The sequence below is a fragment of the Megascapheus bottae genome, chromosome X (assembly GCF_031878675.1).
Source record: "Megascapheus bottae isolate mThoBot1 chromosome X, mThoBot2.hap1, whole genome shotgun sequence".
Taxonomy (NCBI): Eukaryota; Metazoa; Chordata; class Mammalia; order Rodentia; family Geomyidae; genus Megascapheus; species Megascapheus bottae.
The window spans coordinates 68225542-68243530 of record NC_143547.1 but is presented as its reverse complement, the minus strand read 5'-3'; the positions used below and the strand labels follow the sequence as shown (position 1 = coordinate 68243530).

Below are 17989 nucleotides of genomic sequence, written 5' to 3'. Positions count from 1 at the left end.
TGATTATTTTCAGATTACAGTCCGTTCGTCAAGAATAAGTGAAAACGCAGATACTGATATAACAAACACGGATTACAGGGCCAAGCCAGGAGTAGACACTCAGAGCTCTGTGCTGCTGCAGAGTAAAAAAAAATACAATGTAGTGTAACCAATATCCAGTGTGCAATGTTGAGTTCCTTCTGCATTGGTAGCAACATTTTCTTTCATCTTGAGCTTTCTTATTGGCTGAATCTGAATAAGTGGATAAATTGGAAACATTTTCGTAGATATTTAACTGGTGAGAAACTCACAGGACAGTAAGAAAAAGAAGTGAAGTCTTCTCTATCGCCAAGGGCTCTCCTCTCTATGCTCCAGGCGTTGAAACTTCCTGTAAGGACTCCATCTTAGTCTGGCTTTCGCAGAGCAGTGGCGAGGAACCTGCGGATATCTTCCTGAGCAGCCTTCCTTAATCTTTTCCAAACTCAACTCTAGACCACACAGATCTCTTGGAGAAAGCTGTGAGGACACTGGTGACAAGATACTGCTTTGGGGACGTAACATGGGTGAGTTGGTGAATATGAGACAGAAGAGATTTTGTGTCCCCCCCACTTCCCATGGGACTTAGCCTGAATCTCCCATTAGATGGAGGTAGGGGTGGGAAGAGTTTGTTTTGCACTTTCCCGACAAGAGCCAAGCAAATCTTAAGATATTTGTGTTTCCATGAGGAAAAACGTCTCTTGTGGCTTAGCTAAAGTGAATTTTCTTTCCTGTTTGAAGCTCAGTGTGAGGTCTTCTCCGATCAAGTATTTGAGAAATGATTAATTTCCAAAATCTTATCAGGGGGGTGTTGGAAATTAACAATCGTTGCATGTTACTAGTTTTAAAAGCGGGTCTTGATGCTACCAGTAACTGAACGATCACTGTACCTACCGCTTAGGGTAGACTGGATTACCGTATAGAAGGTTCTAGAAACTTACTTTATCGTCATCGTATAACTTCTTCTGAAATATTCTATATTGTTTTATGTGCAGTTTTCCATATTAATTGAATACATTTTGAGAGGGAGGACTCTCATACGTGAGATCCTGAGCTAACGTCACCTTTCTACTTCAAGTGGCACAACAATCTATGTCTGAGACTAAAGACATGCAGCTCCATACAGAGCTTGTTACTCATGTTGAAATCTACCCCATATAACTGAATTTTCTTTCAGATTCATCTGTTATACAGTCAGATTTATTTAAATTTCTCTACTTCCTTTAGTCAGCTTTTCCTTTTCTATATGTTTTATTTTGTGCATACCGGTGGCTCGTGCCTGTAATTCTAGCAACACAGGATGTTGAGATCTCAGGATTGCAGTTCAAAGCCTGTCTAGTCAGGGAAGTCCGCTAAACTTTTTTTTTTTCCATCCTGGGGCTTGAACCCGGGGCCTCGGCGCTGTCCCTGAGCCTCTTTGTGTTTGTGTTCAAGGCTAGCGCTCTACCACTTGAGCCACGTCCACCTTTTCTTGAGTAGTTCATTTGACATAAGGGTCTCACGGAGTTTTCCTGCCCACGCTGGCTTTGAACCTCAATCCTCACATCTAAGCCTGCTGGGTAGCTAGGATTACAGTTGTGAACCACTGTGACTCCACAAAACTTTTTCCAATTAAACAATCTAAAACCGGAAGTGGAGCTGTGGCTTAAAATGGCAGAGTACTAGCTTTGTGAAAAAGAGCTCACAGTCAATGCCCAAGGCCTGAGTTAAAAAAAGTACAATAGGGGCCGGGAGTTTGGCCTAGTGGTAGAGTGCTTGCCTAGTATGCGCAAAGACCCGGGTTTGATTCCTCGGTACCACATACATAGAAAAAAGCCAGAAGTGGTGCTGAGGCTCAAGTGGTAGAGCTCTAGCCTTGAGAAAGTCCAAGGACAGTGCTCAGGCCTTAACGTCAGGCTCAGGACTGGCAAAAAAAAATAAAATAAAAAATATGCTCTTTCAAATTGTTATTGTGAAATATCTTTCTTTGCCATAGTATTTCTTTAACATATGTTTCTCTCCTACTAATACAATTCTTCATATTTAGGGCACACATTTTGTATAATTTGCTATTTTTAGGAAAAGTTTCATATTAATTATATTCATAGAGTACAGGGTGATACTTCAATACATGAATACAATATATAATGATCAGATCACAATAAGTACAATATCCAGATGTTTTGCTATATTGTTTAATTTAAATTTTTCTATATCTTTAGATTTTGCATGTGTTTTAATTTTGTTTATTTACTTTTTTCTTTGCCTGACCTGGGGCTTGAACTCAGGGCCTGGGCACCCTCCCTGAACTTTTTAAAAATTATTTTATTTTTTGCCAGTCCTGGGCTTGAGCTGAGGGCCCAAGCATTGTCCTTGGACTTTCTCAAGGCTAGAGCTCTACCACTTGAGCCTCAGCACCACGTCCAGCTTTTTTCTATGTATGTGGTACCGAGGAATCGAACCCAGGTCTTCACACATGCAAGGCAAACACTCTAAAACTGGGCCAAATTCATGGCCCCCTCCCTGAACTTTTATGCTGAAGGCTAGTGGAGCCATAGCTCCAGATCAGGCTTCTTCCCCAGACTGGCTTTGAAATGAAATCCTTATATTTCAGCCTTCTGATTAGCTAGGATTTATAGGTTTGAGACATCTGGAATTAACATGTATTTTTGATGAAAAAAAACCAACAACTTTTTTGGCCAGTCCTGGGGCTTGAACTCGAGGTTTGAACACTGTCCTTGGGACTTTTCCTCAAGACAAGGGCACTGCCACTTGAGCCACAGCACCACTTCCAGCTTTTCTGTGTATGTGGTACTAAGGAATTGAGCTCAAGTCTTCATGCATCCTGGCAAGCACTCTACCATTAGGCCAAACTCCTGGCCCCTAAGAGAAAATTTGATGGAGACTTTTAATGCAATCTGATTCTGTCATTCAATATGTAATTTAGTCTATTCTTTATTATGTTCTTGTTCATTTTTATAAATTTTATTTTATTTTATTTTTTATCATTGGGGTAATGTATAGAGGGATTACAGTTACATTGCCAGGTAATAGATGTATTACTTCTCACACATTGATATTCATTCTCATGTTTTTGTCCCCATTTCCCTCCCCTACTCTCTCCTAATCATCTTGTTTTCCCCTCTTCCTTTTAAATTATAGATAATTTTGTGGTTCAAATAGACCATACTATTGATGTTCATATATTTATTTATGTTAGTGTGTGTGTGTGTGTGTGTGTGTGTGTGTGTGTGTGTGTGTGTGTGTATGTGCCAGTTCTGGGGCATGAACTCTTGTCTTGAGTTTCTTTTGCTCAAGATTAATGTTCTACTACTTTAGCTTTTTTTTTGAGTAATTTACTGGAGATAAGAGTCTCATGGACTTTCCTTCCTAGGCTGTCTTCAAACTACAATCCTTAGATCTCAGCTTCCTGAGTAGATTGGGTTACAGGTGTGAGCTATCAATGCTTGGCTTTGTATATTTATACTTCCTGCTCTCAATTTCTTGTATTCTCCTTTCCTTTAAAATGATTTAAAAAATAATATTTTAACTATTAAATATTTGCTTAACTACACTAAACTTTCACAGTTCTTCTAGTATTTACTCTTAAGATTACTATATCTGTAGCCGGGAGCGTAGCCTAGAGATAGAATGCTCACCTAGCATGCATTTAATGTTCATTTGAATCTCATATTTTGTAGGAGTTTTGGAACACTGTGAAACTGGTTGTCCTCTCCCAATTTATAATCATGCATTTAATTACAGAGTAACACCCTAGAAGAAATTATAATTGTGTTATGTAGCTCATATTCACTTAGATTTGCCTATATATTTACAAATATCATTAATCTTTTTTGGAACCATAGTGTTAGTTTGCTATTTGAGGAAAGACCTTTAGTATTATTTTGGTTTAAGTTTTCTGGCTAGATTTCCTCCCAGGTTTTGTAGCGTGAATATTATTATGAAATGTCTGTTTGTGTGTGTGTGTGTGTGTGTGTGTGTGTATGTGTGTTTAGAAATGTTTTTGCCTTGATGTACACTTTTTCTCCCATTGGCATTTTTACACTGACTTGGTGTCTTGTTAATTTTGGAAACTTCTCAACTAAGCTCTTCAAGGAATGTTTCCTTACCATGTTCTTTCCTTATTTCTGTGAGTCAAACTAAGTGTATATTAGATATGTTCACTATATTTCTTTAATTCTTTCCCCTTTCTTTTGTCATTCTCCATAATTTTATGTATTTAACATACATAATGTGTACTTTTCGGCTTTGCTTTTCATTTGTCTAGTTCTTTCAGGAAGGGAAAGAAGGCATTGTCTTTGATTCTTGAACCATAACAGCAGACTTTCACAGTGGATTTTTATTACCCTTGAGGAGAGGGAGGTAAAGTTTAGAAATAATACATCACATGTCTCAGGTCATCTAGCATTAAAATGGCAAATCAGGTGCTAACCTGTTGCGCACTGTGCTTCTTTTTTTCTTGTGTGTGATTGCTTCCTATCTCCCACCATCCAGGAAGTGGACATGCAGAAAAGTCCTCTTAACCTTTCTGACACCATGATAGATTTCTTTCTCAGTTGCCAAGCAGTGTTATCACTTCATTCATGCTTATATGCTCTTAGGACTTTTTCTGTATTCTACATTAATGTTTTTTTTCTCATTTTAAGGGCACAGTTCCAAAACTAAATACATTCAAAAACGAGAAAAATGCCAGAGTTTTCAAAGGAGATTTCCCACTTGTTCTGAAAAAGTGTCTCCTGGCCTGCATACTTTATATCTGCAGCATCAAGACACAGATCCAACAACAAGTACTGCCCACATGGAAGCCCGAGGAAGAAGATAGTAAGTGACCAGTCAGCATAGCTAGAATGTACCAGTTAGTGAAATACTTAGGAATTTAACCTGCTAGTTACATATGTTATTCTTCTCCTTAACCTGCTAGAGTGAAAACTGATAGGAAGAGATGAATGATTGAATAAGCCTTTTGTAGCCCTGGTATCAGTGGGGCAAACAAAATGTAAATAGAATTTCTGGGTATATAGAGATGACTTTTCTCCATTTTCTCACAGCATTCCTTATGCCATCCCAACTCATCGTCAGAGAACCCATTCAAACAAACAAAACCAAAACCAAGTTAACATGATGGGTGGCCAAAACCCTCTGGAGAGAAGAATTCAGAAGACAGGGCAGGATGTATCCTTTGGGAGCTGGTTCAAGGTCACGGTGAGTGTCCTAACAAAATGAATCTGGCATTTGGTAGAAGAAAAACAGACGATTATTCGGGCTGATGTAGAAACACCAGAGATTTTCTGGGTATGGAAAGTTGGTAATGTGTTATTTTTATTATCAGTAGTAAATGTCTTAGATTGTGTAAGGGCAAATTTGAAATAGGCAGTAGGCTGATTGCATGAGGAATTGAAGAGATTTTGTAATTGAAATGAGAAATGAATATCAAGGAATGGTGTAACCCCACATTGAATACCTCAGTTTCTTTTAAGTGTCGATTGTTGGAGCAAGTCAGCTTGGTATAATGGTTGCAAATCCATAATCCCAGAATATTGGAGGCAGAAGCAGGAGAATCATAAATTCAAGGCCAACTTGGGATATATATACAAGTACCAGGAAAGAGAACAGTGCAGGTCTGTTGTAACAGAAGTTTTGGAAAATAATGAATGGAAGTTTATTTAAAAAGTTTATTAGCTAGTGTTAAATACCAAGTTGATTATTTGAAGAAAATAATTTCAGTGAAGAGAAAGGCTACTTAGGAAATCTATGTCTGGTGTAAAAACTAGAAATACTGTGTTGGAATGTGTTCCTTTTATTTTTTTGGCCAGTCCTGGGTCAGTGCCAGTCAGGGCCTGGGTACTGTCCTTGAGCTTTCTCAAGGCTAGTGCTCCAGGTCCCATCTTTAGAACTAAGTTTTAAAGCATGGGGGCGGGGAGAAGATCTGAAAGCTTATCTTTAAATTCCATTATGTCAGTCTCTTATCTCAACCTTTCATTTGTTTCTAGATTCCATTTGGCATAAAATATGATGAGGAGTGGCTGCTAAATTTGATTCAGAGCCAGTGCAGTGTCCCTTTCACTCCATTTGAGGTAAGATGGACAGTAAGGAGGATGAGAAGAATCAAGAAGGGATGTACGAGCAAAGGTTCTAGCCTCACATTGTTTTTCTCTCACCCTTATGTTCTAGTTTCGCTATGAGAAGATGCAAGCCCAGTTCTTTGTCAATAATGCCAGCACTGCTTTTGAACTGAAGAACATCAGTAACAAGCTTCTGGACAACAATAATGAAAGGGTGTGTGTCATTGTCAAAACCAGGTGTAGTTAAGAGAGAGTGGAGCAGATCAGGAGCGAGGTATTTTATAATCTTGAGGGGCAGGGATGTTGCTGCTGAATCCGTCCCTTTTGCTGTCTGCAGATCTCAATCTTTATCAGCACCTCTGATGTACCTCACTCTCTGCAGAAGGAGCTAAAGTCAGAAAATGTGGAACGTGTAAAGGTAATTTAAACTCCAGAGAAGCTATGTACTAACAAGCAGACCAATCTATATCCCTGGCTATTACCCCCTTTACCACTTCCACCTCAAATAATCACTGAATTAATTCTGCAGCCAAGAATGAACAAAGGATATGATGCCTCCCAGCAAGATCTTAACATCCAGAGTAATTCCGTTGACCGAGGTATGATTGACAGTAATAATTCTAGGGGAAATGGAGGCAGAAAGATCTGTCTGGGAGAGACACTTAAAGACTGTAACTTGGGGAGGGGTTCGTGTTAGCAGTGTATCAGCTGAACCTCTTAGCCTTATGATTCTCTTCTGCTTCCTGAAGACTTTGTGACTTATAATACAAAAATGATACCGCTAAATCCTGGAAAGTACGTGACTACCACCTTGCCAACTCATGAAGAGAACATATCCAAGGTGAGACTTTCATCCAGATACTGGTATGAATGATGAGGGTTGCCAAGAGGTCAGCTTGGTCTCATATATCTCATTTTGGAGCCCTAAATCTGATTCTTCCCTCATTAGAGATTTTGTCCTTGAACTTGTGCCACCAAAACTAGCTGGTTGGACTTCTTGATGTTATGCTAATGATCTCCAGTATAAAAATTAATTTTCAGATTGTTGCTTGAAAGGAAAGTACAATGATGACAAGAGGTAGAGAAATGGATTTGGGGGCAAGGCTTTCTTCAGTTGATGTATTCCCTACAACATTTCAGATGGAGACTTCGGTGGAGATTGAGAAGGGGAAAGGTTTAACACCAGAAGAGATGCATGCAGAATCGAACTCTCCCTGCTCCACCTTCCAGGATAATTCCCCCAGCATGAAGTCAGTTGTATTCTCTATTATTCCTTTGAAGCCTGAGCTGCCTCTGACATGGCTGTCTGCAAGAGGAGGTTTCCTTAGTCCTTTGGGATGACAGGCCCAGCCTTCTTCCCTGTCTGGATCCTCAGTTCTGGTTTCTCCAAACTCACATGCCTCACCCAGATGTAGCTGGCCTTCCTCCCGCATCCTGAAGGGCCCCACATTTTTTTCTCCCAAAAGACTCCTTGTTTGTTCTAGGCGGGCATGGAGGCCCTCAGCCATAAAGGTGGCTGCCATTGTGAAATCTGTTCCTCCAGTCCTATGTCCTTCTTGGGGAGAAACCTGGGTTTTGATCAAGGAACCAGAAATGGTCAGGCTAGTGGTTTCCTGAAGCAGGAGTGGAGGACTGAGGGCAGAAGAGTTTGAAAACCAAAGGGCAGTGCTCCTGAGAGTCCTGCCCTTTGGTTTTCAAACTCTTCTGCCCTCAGGAGCACTGCCCACCTTCCCTCTCACTCCATATGACATCATTCTACCTGCTCCTGCATGACAGATAAATGTGCTTCATGGGCAAGGCATAGACTCACAGGCATGGGTATGCAGGAGAGAATTCAGGACCATGAGACAGTCCAAAGATTGTCAATCTCATGATGAACTGGCTCAGGAGAATTATGGCTGCCCCAAGGGAGGTTCCATTTCCCAAGCCAGACTCAGCCTGCATGTAGCGGGTTCATGTTGTCAGATCTGCCTGGGGCTCCAGGGTCTACCAAGGGCAGGTAAAGGAGAGGGCTGTAGCTGAGGAATCATTCGTTTCTTTCATCTTCCCTCTCCCAAAGACCTGGAGCAGATTGAGTGCCTTCTTCCTTTTTCTTTTCCTTTTCTTTGTCTTTTTCCATTGTAGTTAGTCTGTTGTGCTCTGTCTCATTTCTCCAGCCAGGTTTCCTCTCTTTCTGTTCCCATCCCCATGCCCTGCCCTCCCTACATCCTAAGCCCTCATTCATCTGGTCTGCCAGACCTTGTTGTGCATGATATTGAGTGTCCAATGAGGCAACACACCTCTGGGCTCCCACTCCATATACTGTTCCCTGCTGAGCCTTTTATGGGAACTCAGAGGAGGAAAAGTGAAGAAAGTGGAGAATAAAGCCCAAAGTTTGGCTTCCTACTGTGGTGTTTTAATTTTTTTTGCTAGTCCTGGGGCTTGGACTCAGGGCCTGAGCACTGTCCTTGGGCATTCCTCAAGGCTACTGCTCTACCACTTGAGCCACAACACCACTTCTGGATTTTGTCTGTGTATGTGTTAATGAGGAATCGAACCCCGGGGCTTCGTGCATGCTAGACAAGCACTCTTCCACTACGCTATGCTCCTGGCCCTCCTACTGTGGTTTCTTGTGGTCCTGGAGGAGAGCAGTGTAGATGAGACATACTCAGGGAGAAAATGAGAGAAGAGACCAGGAGGGAGACAGTTATCCCTCTGGGTCAGTTCTACAGCTTCAATTTTTTTCTCCTCTTATGTTTCTATATTTTTCAACTAATACATAAAAATATTAAGAAATTATGATTAGCTAGTTATGATAACTTACCTACATATTAATGGGGTACCAAGTAATATTTATGTACATGTATACATTTCATGACTGTTTAAAATAAATGGTCTTTATGTTTTGGCAGCTCCATCCTGGAATTGTTTCCTAGGTTATTATGCCTGGTAAGTATAGTCATCCATCACTGACATCTCTGATCAAAAATAAAGCTGCCCACAAGCTACCCTCAACCCCCTTAGGTGTTGCTCAAGTTAACTTTTGGATCTAACCCTTCCATTTCCAAGTGGTGGGGAGATGATACAGACCCATATGGGAACTTGACAAGCAGTATATAGCCTTTCTCCACACCAGGATCTCTGGTTATGATCTCAGTTGTTGTTCACTGATGTGATTTCCAAAGCATTTTCAGACCTGATCTCTGACCTTACCCATTTCTGAGCCCATCCCTTTCCCTGATCTTCCATCATTACCTACCTGGTTTGCACTGATGACTTCCTCTTACATTCTCCAGGATGGCCAGGCATCATCTAGACCATCTGTCTCTGACACTGATATTCATAAGAAGTTACCAACTTGCAAGGTGAGGAGAGGATTACATAAGATTTTGAGTTATGAATAGGAGAGGATAACAGTATCTTGAGCACTTCTTTTATTTCAGGGAAGTTACTTTGGATCTGAAATGCTAAAGGATCTGATTCTACAATTTCTGCAACAGTATGTATCCCTGGGACTTTGAGGAATGGGGGGGATGGGACAAGACAGGTGAGTCCTCACTATCATAGGTCTGCCTAAGAAAACTGTCTCATTTTGAGACTCAGACCATAGATATAGTACATTACACCCGCACAGGTACTACTTGATCTATGACTATGGAGATAGACGGGATCTTCTTGATGCTTACCATGAAGAGGCCTGTTTTTCCCTCACCATTACCCACAACTTCAAGGAACAAGCCCCGTGAGTATCACTTCTCAGATTCGGGGCAGGGTGACACCCTTTCACCGACCCCCCCCCCAAGAAGACTCAGGTGAGCCAACACCTGCACTGGCTGGACCATTACCATTTGCTTTCTCTCCTAGAAGCAACCTGTGTGACTATTTGAAGTACAGCAGGAATATGAAGAATCTCAAGGATCCATGTAAGTGTGTGATGGGGAACACTGGGCAGAAAGAGAGGAAGTATGAAATACACAAAGGAGGCAAGGGCTCAGGTGTTGAAGTGTCCATTTTTGTTCCTTCACTTCCAACAGGTGTGCAGAGGCAGTTGCTGAAGCACAGGAAACGTGATATTGTGAACTCTCTCAAAGTGCTGCCACAAACCCAGCATGACCTCAGTTCATTTGTAGTGGACACCTGGTTCCAGACGGTGAGCACCTGCTTCAACTCCCACAGAGAGCTGGAGTTGGGTAGGAAGTAGCATCCTGAGCTCCTGTGTTCTTCCCTCTCAGGAAAAGATGCTCTGCTTCTCTGTCAGTGGGCTGTTCAGGGAAGGTGAGTGTATAAATCTCCTTTCCAGATTCCCTCCTGTCCACCTTGCTGGGGAACTAATTATAAAGCTCTTCCCATTCTGCCCTTGCATCTTTCCTTATACCCTGCTCACAATCATCTTGATCTAATTTAGAGCAATGCCCGTCTACCCCCACAGCTCACGTTTTGGGGACACAGATTGTGAGGTTCGATGTTAGCTAGGTGACTTGGGGACATTTCCCCTTTGGAAAAAAAACTAGGGCTACTGTAAAACAGGAAGGAAGTAAACATTTGGAGTGATTTTCACAGGTCTCAATTTGTGATAAGGAACCCATCAGTGTGAGTGGATTATTACTAGTCTTTTCAAACAATTTCACCCTGCCATTCTGAATCCAAGTTACCAGGGATAACTGCTACATGTGGCTCCATTTAACATAAGACCCTTTACTGGGAAACGCTGTATGACCATGTAAAGCATAAGAAACTCTAAGGGGTATTGTTGTTTGTTGTCATTGAAGTGGAAGGAAATGCTCGGAGATGTGTTCATGTCTTCACCCGGACCTTCATCACTACCCATAACAGCAGTTCAAGGTAAGTACTGTGTTGTGGGTGGGAATCTCCATCCAGACTTGGAGACAGTGCTGATAGGCAGTGGTGAAGTCCTTGAGGTATTGTTTAAACCCACAGTCTACTCAAGTGGTTAACAGCGTTGGCTCTGCCAGGCACAGTGGCTCATGCCTGTAATCCTTGCTACTCCGGAGGCTGAGATTCGAGGATCACAGTTCAAAGCCTGCCAGGCACTAAAGTCTGGGAGACTCATCTCCAATTAACCACTACAAAACTGGAAGTGGCCCAGAGTTCAAGCCCCATGACACACACAAAAAACAAATGTGGGCTCTGATTCGGTGCTGATGATTCACACCTATAATCGTAACTTACTCAGGAGACTTGAGATCTGAGAGTCACCGTTTGAAGCCAACCTGAGCAGACAAATCCTTGAGACATTTTATCTCTAATTTACCAGGAAAATGTCAAAAGTAGAGGGGAGGTTCAAGTGGTAGAGTGCCACAGTGAGTGAAAACTGAGAACACAAGGCCCAGTCAAGTCCTAGTATAAGTGCACACATGCACACACATGTGCACACACATTCCTGGGTTAGAGATAAACCTATAAATATAGGGAGTTATATAGATAGTCTTCAAAATGAGTTTTGTGGGAAGTGTCAGAGTATACCAACCAGGACGCTGAATACAGTAAAGATAAGTGATTTAATTGCTGAGCAGTAACAGCAGATCCATTGTTGGGGCGAAGGAGGGTTATCTTTTGGTCCATTTATCCTAGATCTCATTTTTTTTCCTTCAGCCTATGCATTGTCAATGACAAGCTGTTTTTGAGTGCCAGTCCTCAAGAGATGGAAAATGCTTGGGCTAGCCCCATGCAATCACCCTCAGCCTCTGACACGGCGATCCCCCAGGAGCAGGAGACAGTGATGCAGACATTCTCCACCAAGTCTGGGATGAAGTTTCAGTGGTCTCAGAAGTAAGTGTTGGTGTACAAGTTGATTAGGTATGGGCAAGTGAATTACAGGAGGTCCTAGGTAATTGGAACGTTTCCTTCTTCATGTATAGATAACACATTATTTTATACAGTATATGACATTTCTCCAAATTCCATGGGCCCTGTTTCTTTATTGGAAGACTTTTAGCATTTTGGGGACATTTTTCTCATGATATACTGTGATGCTGGGGTCATTCTGATGTATATCTTGGAGCATACATAGAGGTATGTTTCTGTCACAAAGAGTAAGAAATGTCATTGTGCTCTCAGCATATCACCTCTTGGATAATAATGAATGTCTCCTGTCCTTTCTCTACCACAGTGACTTTCAGGACAATTACTTGGACTACAGTAGAGCCGCACAAGGTCTTTCGCTGCCTAAGGTAAGGGTTTGGAATCCAGATAAAGTGAGACAAAGCCAGGTGACCTGGGCATGTGGCCAGGATTCTTCGCTCTCCTGATCTCCCCATTATCTCCTTTACTTCCTCCAGGAAAATGGAAAGATCTAAGAGACCTTCGCATAGAATGGTACAGAAATCCTGAATTTGATGCTCAAAAAAGAAACTTTGGGTATTACCATCTTTATCCTCATAATTGTTGTTGTATTTTTATTTTTGTTCTGATAAGAGTATTTTCCTGTTGTTGAACTTGGAAGTGTGGGTGCAGCTTTGTAGTGTTTACTCTCATCCATCCAAAGGGCTAGTTGTTCTGTGGATTTGTTCCCAGGATAACCCCACACTCTGCCTTGTTTGACAGAGTGTGATTGTGCCTATTACAGTAAATCTCTGCAAAGTCTATTTGGGGCAGGTGTTATGATCCCTGTCCTTGAGAAGAGGAAAAGGATACTCAATGAGTAACCTTTGGGAAAGTGTGGAGTACAGATACATGTCTTACACCAATATTTAGGCCAGAGCTGTGCCAAAGGGCTGTATCACTTCCTAGGTTGAGGCTGTTTTCCACCATTGTTTAAACATGAGCATCGGTATTCTCTGTCCTCAGTGCATTAGCCAAATATTTTTATGCAGTTAGAACAATGTAACAATGTTAGATTCTAAGATAACCAAATTATTACAAGTTAAAAAGATTCCTTTTGGAAGAAAATGTACCAAAGAATGTGTGAAAACCTGGGGAAGAAAAATGGCTCCCATATATGATGGACATACTGTTAATGTACTTGAAATATAAAGACATTTGTATAGAAAGAGGAAATATACAACCTTCAAAGTATTATTTGGGACAATGTTAATGTCTAAGAAATCTATAAAGCTCTGTCAAACTCTTTAAAGCTCCAAATCATAACTGCAAATGTTGATCTAATTCAGAATAGAAAGCTAATGATAATTATTTTTAGAAGTATGCCCTGGGTTTCTGTATATGTGAAAGCATGTATCTCTATATTGATGTTTTGGTTTCCTCAAGTTACTATAATATGCTATAATAAAGTACCATAAAGTAGCTGGTTTAAGATTATGGGAATTTTTTCTCATGATTCTGGAGGTCAAAAATCCAAACTCAAAGTACTATCAGGGACACATTTTTTTTCAAAGACTCTAGAGGAGAATCCTTGCGTCTTCTAGCCTCTGGTTGTTTTTTGTATCTTTTAGCAGGGTAACTCATTTTTGTCTCCATTCTCACATGACCTGTGTCTTCTTTTCCTCCGGCCCCTTTCAAACTCATCAATTATTAGTTTTAGTCTCCACATTACTTTTGTCTCGATATCTTGCCAATAATTTCTGGGTTCATGTAGGTGCCCTTCTCCAGCTCTACCTGTGTCTGTGGTCCTGCAGTAGGAGTCATTCTTCTTGTTGTTTATATGGGGTTTTGAACCCAGGGGTTATAACTTGTGAGACAGGCATTTTATTGCTTGAGTCATATCTCCAGCCCTTGTTGCTCTGATTATTTTTGAGATAAGGTCAAACTCTGTTTAGAGGGACCTAGCATATGATCCTCCTTTTTAAGCATATGCATTCATGCTTATCACATATGTGCTACCATATTCCATGAACATTTTGCCCAAGTTTGCATCAAACCACAATTTTCCTAATCTTTTTCTTTTTTTTCAGTAGGTAGGATGACAGATATGAGCTACTATCTGCAGGCTGTTCTTCACATTTCTTGAATATGGCATATGTTAGTAGACAAGTAGCAACATTATCCTTTTTGTTGCCTGTGCAATCACAGAAGTCTGACAACTGCCCTTCATTTTGTCCCTCCTTTGTCTCCTATAGGCCAAACTAGCAGTGTTTTTTGATTGTATAATATTATTTTTGAAATTCTTCTGAACTCTAATGCCTGTCCAGGGGTTTCATGGCATTCCAAAAGAGGCTATTCCATAGGGTCTTCCTGGATAATCTCATTTCTATTTCTCAGTTCTAATGGGGAGTGCGGTCTAGGATTCACACATCCTTGCCAGCATTCACTGCTGTCAGTGTTCTAGATTTTGCCTTTCTAAGAAGTGTGCAGGGGTATCTATCTCAGTTTTATTTTGCATTTTCCTGATTACATTTTGTGAGGAACATCATTCATGTTTTTTTGCACATTGTACATTCTCTTTAGTTAAGTATTTGTTTAGATCTGTTTCTTATTTTAATGTGGTTGTTTTCCTTTTGTTGATTTTATGTGGCTTAAGAGTTCTTCAAATATTTTGGCTGGTTGTTCTTTATCACATATGCTTTTTTTCTCAAATATCTTCCCATTCTGTGACTTGTGCTTTCATTCTCTTGACAGTGTCTTTCAAGAAGAAAAAATTAATTTTAGTGAAGTTCTATTTATTAATTCCTTTTCTCATGGATTATGCCTTTGGTGTTGTATCATCATGATCAAAACAATCTAGACTTTTTTTCCAGTACTGTCTTTCAGTATTTTATTTTAAATTCCACTTGTTCATTTCATGGTTTATATGACAGCGATTATACAAAAATTATTATATGAAAGCTAGTTTGGAAGATGAAGAAACTTTTTACATTGACTATAGTGAAGACTACACATATTTCTGAACATTCCAAAAATCAATTTTACATTTTAATGGATGGATTTTGATAAATCTCAATTATATCTTTACAAAGTCTTAAGAATTAATTTGAAATGAAAAGAAATAATTTGAAACTTTCAGTCATCTTTCTGTCCCTATAACAAATACATAAGATAACGAAGTTATAAAGATATACTTTATTTGGTCTCCCGATTTGGGAAATTCTAGTTAATATCTGAGTGGATCTATTCTTCTTAGGCCTTTTGGGAGGGGCACAACATAACATTTCAAGAGAGTATGACAGGGCAGATGTGCTTACTTCATGTACAGGAAGCAAAAGCAAAGAGGAAGGACCAAAGTACTATAATTCGTTTTTTGTGGGTCGTGGAACATGAACTCTGGACCTGGGTGCTGTCCCTGAGCTCATCAGCTCAAGGCTACCACGCTACCCATGGAGCCACAGCACCACTTCCAGTTTTATAGTGGTTAATTGGGGATAAGAGTCATGGTCTTTAGTGCCCGGGCTGGCTTTGAACTGTGATCCTCAGAGCTCAGCCTCCTGAGTAGCTAGGATTAAAGGCATGAACCACCACACTGGGTTCTATCATTTCTTTCAAGGGAATGCCTCCCATACATAAAGCTTCCCTATCAAGACCCATCTTTAAGAGGTCCTATAACCTCCCAATATGGCCATACAGGGGACCAATACTTTAATAAACAGACTTTTGGGAAGCATTCTAAATTAAAATTATAGGAACAACTTAGCAATAATTGTTTATGAATGGAAGATGAGAGGCTGAACGGAGGATTTAAAGAAGAATGATTCTGTTTCTATGCTGATCATTGGGCAGATTCGAAGGTTGAAAAATGGAAAAGAAAGGAAAATGAGTACAAGTTGGAAGGTGGGGTCAAGCGGGGCAAAAATGTTTCAACATTTTTTGTCAGTCCTAGCCTTTGAACTAGGGGCTTGGGCATTGTCCTTGGGCTTTCTCAAGGTTAAAGCTCTATCACTTGAGGCACAGCACCACTTCTGACTTTTTTTCTGTGTATGTGATACTGAGGAATTGAACCCGGGTCTCCATGCATGCTAGGCGAGCACTCTACTACTAGGCTAAACTCCGGACTAAAAACATTTAAACTTTTTGAGGAGGAAAAATAATCACAGCATCTTTTGAAAAATCTGCTGAGATTACAATCCCTCTCCCCTACCCAAAATTGCAAATATACCATCTCTGTCCTCAATCACATCTTTTTGAGTAACATTTAATTATTTCTATAGATCTTTGAGTTGAGAACACCACGTTTCCTCAGATTGATCATTGGGAAATATGCCTTGGGTATGTGAATAAACAAAAGCATATCAGCACTAGTATACAATGGCACTGCAGCAAGATTAATCTCTTTCTTAGAGACCTGGAGAGAAAGTGTGTGGGGACAAACAGAATACACCTCCAAAGCCACTTAAAAAGTGGGAGAAATATATAATTCCACTTGGGCTGGATGAAAAACAGAAGAAATTGAGCAGGCATGAAGTACCTTTCCCTGGCCTAACAGACACTGATGCTTTCTTTTTGGAATCTCACCCAAGAAGTATAGAAGGAGATGGTCTGATTTGCAACAAAGGAACAAACCTCTCATGTATTCTAGGAACTGGAGGGAAGAAGTATATGCAAGGAACCGAAAGTATTTACTTAAGATTATTTCTCCATTAATATTTTTAAAGTAAACAACAGCCAGGAGCATGAACATAGAAAATGAGTGGCTGGGGCTAGGAGTGTGGCCTAGTATTACAGTGCTTGCCTAACATGCACAAAGTCCTAGGTTTAATTCCTGGGTACATACACAGAAAAGGCTGGAAGTGAGGCTGTGGCTCAAGTGGTAGAGCAGTAGCATTGAGAAAGCTGAAGAACAGTGCCCAGACCCTGAATTCAGCACACAGGACTGGCAAAAAAAGAAAGAAAGGAAGAAAGAAGGAAGGAAGGAAGAAAAGAAAAGAAAAGAAATGAGTGTGTCTAGAATATGGAAAAACCAGCGCCCTAAACCTTGTCAGGGCCAGGATGATCTGTGCATTTTTGCATTCTTTACCGTGTCTAGCTGAACAGCTTTTCTCATTGCTTTTCTTCAAAAACATCAATAATAATAAGCAGTAATTCTCAGAAAAAAAAGGTAATGATGTCAATTGACAGGAAATGTTTTTTTCTCTCCATTTGAGAAATGTTTGCTACAAAAGAATAGAAGACATTTATTAACACTTGCATTTTGCCTCAGAGGGGAAAAGCAACTAGTAAGATTATTTGTATGAAATGGCCAAGATCTAACAATTCCAGTTCTCCCTGAATATTTAACTTACATTTTAGAAAAATAGTCTGTTCAATAAGATTTCTTAATTTTGTATTCTTTTCAAGAAATATTTGAAACAAGCTAGTACGTTCTAAAAATGTTGTGTCTCAGCTGTACATGGTTCACTTTCCTAAGCCTACCTATGCTAAAGTTGAGGTCTGAGGATCAAGGTTTGAAGCCAACCTAGGCAGGAAAGTCCCTGAGACAATTAGCCACAGCTGGAAATCCAGCTGTGGCTCAATTGGTGGAGCAGTAGGCATGAACAAAACAGCTCAGGGACAGCACACTGGCCCAGATCAAAGCCTCCATGACTGGCGCGTGCGCGCACGCGCGCGCGCGCACACACACACACACACACACACTGCGGTGCAAGAAAATACTTCTTGTTTCACTTCCTCTGGTTAAATCAGTACCTTCAGAAATAAATTTTATTTTGAAATTTTAAGGTATGTTGATTTTCAAAAAGGCAATAGAACTATTATGAAAGCATATATATAATCATGGAGAAGAGAGAAAGCAGAAGACGCCATGGACAAGGGTGGGAGATGTTGAGGGAGGATGGAGGATGGAGCAAATCCTCCCCGGTAACAGAGACACCAGGTCCAACCACAAGACGGTGATGCCACTTGTGTGCCCTGAGATTGGAGAGGCCCCTGATGAGTGACGGCCCGTGCGCGCCCCGGTGCGCGCACGGCGAGGTGTGGGGGGAGGGGATGTGCAGTGCGTCAGCCTAGGGCGGCGGGGGTGGGAGGAGGGAGGAGGTGGAGGAGGGGGGGGCTCTTGCCGCACTGGCCGTCCGAGGTAGGGGGCGAGC

At 40.9% G+C, this 17989-nt stretch overlaps 1 protein-coding gene across 1 annotated transcript; it reads left to right on the top strand.

The window, feature by feature from the left end:
- Window positions 1-375: 375 nt before the first annotated feature.
- On the top strand, window positions 376-13306 carry Nxf3 (nuclear RNA export factor 3). Its single transcript, XM_090326262.1, has 20 exons — window positions 376-542; window positions 4662-4836; window positions 5064-5217; window positions 6006-6089; window positions 6187-6291; window positions 6415-6495; window positions 6607-6676; window positions 6827-6918; window positions 7218-7327; window positions 8969-9005; window positions 9353-9421; window positions 9500-9555; window positions 9691-9798; window positions 9921-9979; window positions 10091-10206; window positions 10289-10331; window positions 10826-10898; window positions 11670-11846; window positions 12187-12247; window positions 12356-13306. Exons 1-20 carry the CDS (start codon window positions 539-541, stop codon window positions 12371-12373), a joined length of 1692 nt encoding a protein of 563 aa, XP_090182388.1. The 5' UTR covers window positions 376-538; the 3' UTR covers window positions 12374-13306.
- Window positions 13307-17989: the final 4683 nt, after the last annotated feature.

Bases quoted from the DNA above. Each gene is read 5' to 3' on its own strand.
- Nxf3 (XM_090326262.1), top strand. The intron at 4,837-5,063 runs GTAAGTGACCAG...ATTTTCTCACAG, and splicing joins GAAGCCCGAGGAAGAAGATA to CATTCCTTATGCCATCCCAA. The intron at 9,006-9,352 runs GTAAGTATAGTC...TACATTCTCCAG, and splicing joins TTCCTAGGTTATTATGCCTG to GATGGCCAGGCATCATCTAG.